Raw genomic sequence first — 4380 nt, 5'->3', positions numbered from 1 at the left:
ATACATACATACATACACTGTATACATAATTTCCATGCTACTCTGCAACAGTCTATCCATTAGACCAGCCTTGTTTCATACAAGAATCAATAAATTTATCTAAAACATAACGACCTTCAATTTATTCCTTCAAATATTTGACAAACAAAATGACTATTATATATAAATTAGATTTTAAAAAATCCCATTTTCTAAACCGTTTTGTTCTTGGAGATAGAAGGTTTCTGCCTGACAGCAACAATATTCATAAGTGAACAACAGCCTCACTACAAAAGCACAAAATAAAAGCTTTAATCAAATGGATAGTTGATTTTTTTAAGTACGGCTTCAGTAGAAAGGTTATGAACAATCAATATCTTACCTGATGCAGATAGCTCTTTGAATGACCTAAACAACCACAGACTGCAGCTACAACTAAATCACAACCTTCAAAACAGTAAAATTATGACATTGATGGTATTTCTATACATAACAGACCTTTTGGAGTTGTAGTAAATGTGCAACATGGCTCATATTGTGTATCCCTAAACCTTTACACCATCAAATTCACATTACACTGTAATTTACATGGAATTCTGTGGTCGGTGCTTCCCATAATGTTATCCTTGGGGGGGTGGGGGGTGGGAAGCTGCTTCTCCTTTCCACACACTCCCTCCATCACCCTCCTTATAAATGTCATGGCATGTAATAAATTAATGGATCGGTTTCCTGCAGTTAATTCAGGCTTTCAATTTGAACTGTCTTACAAAATGAAGACATTTCCTGTCAAAATAGACGCAGAGCTTCCTCTACCATTATCCAAGGAGAGCACTCTGTGCGGTCAACAGGACCGGGCATCAGTTACTAAGGCTGGGTTTTCTTAATAATCTAACAACTGAATTTGATTTCAATTCTTTGGGTCATGATTTGATTTGATTTCGATTCAATATCGCTTTAAATGCTTTGATATCAACATCATGATAAAAAAAAATACACAAAAAACTAATTAGAGTCCCTGTGGATAATTTTTAGATATTTATATTCTTGCCTATTTAGACAGAAATTATATACATTAACATTTATGAGAAATAAAATATCTGAAAATAAAGCAGTAGCACAATAATACTTGCCAGGTGATGTAATCAATTCACGGGATTTTCTGAATCGATGTTGAATTGTAAAATAAAAATATTTCGCAATGGATTGAGGAATCAATATTTTTACCCACCCCTACCACACAACATCCGTCAAGTGTCCTGCCAAGGTCAGTAATCCAGGTGGGTGTGTAATAGGAAATGGACAAATATTTAATATTTAGAAATATTTAGAAAATAGTGATCACATGAAAAACAAAACATTTGAGCGTTGCCATAGACTAGCCATTAGTCAGAATTTAACCGTATTTCTCCAAAATGATGGGGTGCAAAGAGCCATCTGCAACAGGTAAGATATTAAATACTCATCACCTTTCCACAGAACCCCTACTTCTAAAAATCTGAACTATCTCTTCAAAATCAACAATAAGCTGTGAATAACCTGCCTGTGTTTCAGCCAGTAAATTACAATTTAACATCTGGCAAATAAAGACAATAAGACAGTGCAGATCATTTTAAACGAGTCACAACAAAACACATAAAAGAAAGAAATGAAGACAAAAAAAAAGTCTCACTGGCCAACATCTGCTGGGTGTTTCTCTGTGACATACCTTTTATCATTGCCACTGCTGGGACCAGAAGGCAACTTAAGGTAGAGGTAGAGTTTTTCAATGTCTGTAAACTTCTCAACATCTTGCTGCGGAAACAAAAACACCACAAGACAACATTTTTTTTAAATAAAAAAAAATGAGGCATTAATATCAGGAATCCTTAAAAAGAAAACCTCGATGAGAGAAAAATCCTGAACGCAGAATAAAAACAGTTTTAAACGATTATCTGTGTTCAAAAAGTTTTATGGTAAGAAGATACAATTAGATGCTGTCTGGTGAAGAATTATAGATCCATTTTTTTAAACAATACCCAGCGAGGAGCAACCATCTCACCACTTTAAGTGCCCTTCAGCTGGATTCTAAGAATGGATCCATGTCACCTCTTCCTCGTCTATTTGCCTCTTTGTTGCCATGGAAACCCACACTTAAATGAATGAGGTGAGAGCTGTCAGCCAATAAGCTGTGAATGAAAACAATTTACTACACGCCGCTTTTACGGGTCTGACGGAGTGGATAGAAACTAAATTAGGATTCTAATTTAAAAAAAACAAATAAAGGTATGTTTGCCTTGTAAGACAATCTCTTTAAGCTACAATATAACGCACTTTTAGATTAAATATTTTATTTGTGTTTTAATAATACAAACAAAATCATTAAAAGTCCCACAATAAATGCAAAAACTACAGATAAAGACTCCAATAAACCAGCAATGTTTTACAAGATAAAATCATTTGATTTGAGGTACTCACAGTATGTGTATTTATATCAAACTGTCACGGTACAGATGGGTACTTTTTTATTGTACTTTGCAACAGAAAAGATGCAGAGGGAATTTTTTTTCTCTACAACAAAGCATGAATGGCTGCTTGTTTGTCTCAAATCAGCTGAGTGTGGAAAAGTTTCATGTTCTGCAACCACAGCAGGGAGCTGTGAAGTGTATGTATGGCAAGCAGGTACGTCACAAATTCTGTACTTGGTGCTATTTTCCAACACTAGAACTCAACTGAAGAAGCTCATGGTGGGTGTTTAACGTTTTAGTTATGTTGTTTGTTTATGTTTGGTTTTTTTGTTTTGTTTTGTTTTTTACTTCCTGAGATGTTTTTTCAGTTTTTATTTCTTTTTTATTTTAGATCAAGTCTAAATCTAAATATTTTTAACCGGTCCAACATGTTATATATAAATTTAAACCCTGAATCACAATAATGATTCTTTTATATCACATGAAAAAAAATATCATTTTGTTTTCAATTTACTGTTCATACCAATTTAATGTCTTTTTATTACAAACCCTAAAATGCTTTAAAACAGCACTTAATTACACAATACTTGAATCTGTAGTTAAAACCAAGCAACTAATCTGCTGTATAGTACAGTTTAGAAACACTAAATATAAATATATTAATATATTTAAATTAAAGATTAAATATATTTAATCAAATATTTATTCAATGTAAAATATGTGAAATATTTTGTGTAAAAAAGCTAGTTTATGTTGTGTTTTATTTAGACTTTACTTTAAACTTATTTGCCTTGGTATGTAAGCATTGGAAAAGCAAAACAAAGAACATTTTTTAGGAGAAATAGACTAAAGTCAAACCAAAATTAATATTTGGATTTTAAGGTGTGTGTGGCTGTAGTCAAAGCCTTTTACTGTTGCTTTGATTTCACTCGTGCTGCTTTGCAAAAGAAAAAAAAAGAGGCTTCAGTTCAAAGAAATCCACAGTAAAACGTGCAGAAATAGATTTTCACGCGAGGACAAAAATAGCCTTTATCTGATCTGAGTCCTTGTCAGAAAATAAAACAGTACATATTTTTAAACCAATATTTTATGTTTAAATATCACATATTTTGTGTAAATTTCTACATTAATATTTCTGAAAATAAAAACGTTTGTATATTTACATGCTCACATGCATTCACGTTGCTCAAAGTACAACAAAAAACATTTTATCATTAAATAAATTTGTGCCGTAGCGACTGAATGATGAAATTTAGATACCTTCAGGTGATTAAAACACCTTAATATTTACATGTAAGTCAATAACAAAACATTTTTACAAGATAAGTGTTTGTGGATACTCACCAATATGCTGTCCACTTTTGATTGTACAGATTTGCTACAAGGAGAAAAAGAATAAAAATCAGGAAAGTGAACCAATTCTAACTCGCCATCACTCCTTATTGATTTATTAATTATTATATAAAACCAGTCAGCCTGTGCACAGTGAGGCTTTATGAATAGTTTGCATCATCATCACATAATTAGGCATATTCTTTTTTTTTCTGCTCATGTATCACAACATGTGTTGGCTTTAGAAAGGATTCACTCATTCATTTATTGCATTTTCACTAGAGTTAAAATGACACACTTTATATCCGGCTGTCGGACTAAACATTAAGAAATCAAGCTTTAAAACATGTAAACACACACACAAGAAAAATTAAGGTTTCTACACTTAATTCTGCTTTTGTATGTAACACCTTAAAAATGAAATGTGTGCACTTTACCACACAGATTTTGAGCAATTAGTTAATTTTTCCTTCACTCTTGACCAGAGCCGCCACCCGCTGTTATTACACTGATGGGGTTTATGGAAAAACTGTGGCCTCCACCTGAACCTCCTGACTCTGTGTGTGTGTGTGTGTGTGTGTGTGTGTGTGTGTGTGTGTGTGTGTGTGTGTGTGTGTGTGTGTGT

General features: G+C 33.0%; 1 protein-coding gene across 2 annotated transcripts in view; it reads right to left on the bottom strand.

The window, feature by feature from the left end:
- The window catches only part of rfx7b (regulatory factor X7b), an 18739-nt gene that overhangs the window by 11563 nt on the left and 2796 nt on the right, over positions 1–4380 (bottom strand). For both annotated transcript variants that reach the window (XM_014013565.1, XM_014013566.1), the window contains exons 2-3: positions 3768–3801; positions 1685–1770 (exon numbers count right to left, since the gene is read on the bottom strand). In XM_014013565.1, coding sequence (XP_013869019.1) covers positions 1685–1770; positions 3768–3801 — 120 coding nt within the window. The remainder of the gene's footprint in view (positions 1–1684; positions 1771–3767; positions 3802–4380) is intronic.

Source organism: Austrofundulus limnaeus, unplaced genomic scaffold (assembly GCF_001266775.1).
Source record: "Austrofundulus limnaeus strain Quisiro unplaced genomic scaffold, Austrofundulus_limnaeus-1.0 Scaffold104, whole genome shotgun sequence".
Classification (NCBI taxonomy): domain Eukaryota; kingdom Metazoa; phylum Chordata; class Actinopteri; order Cyprinodontiformes; family Rivulidae; genus Austrofundulus; species Austrofundulus limnaeus.
This window is presented reverse-complemented; position numbering and strand designations above follow the sequence as displayed.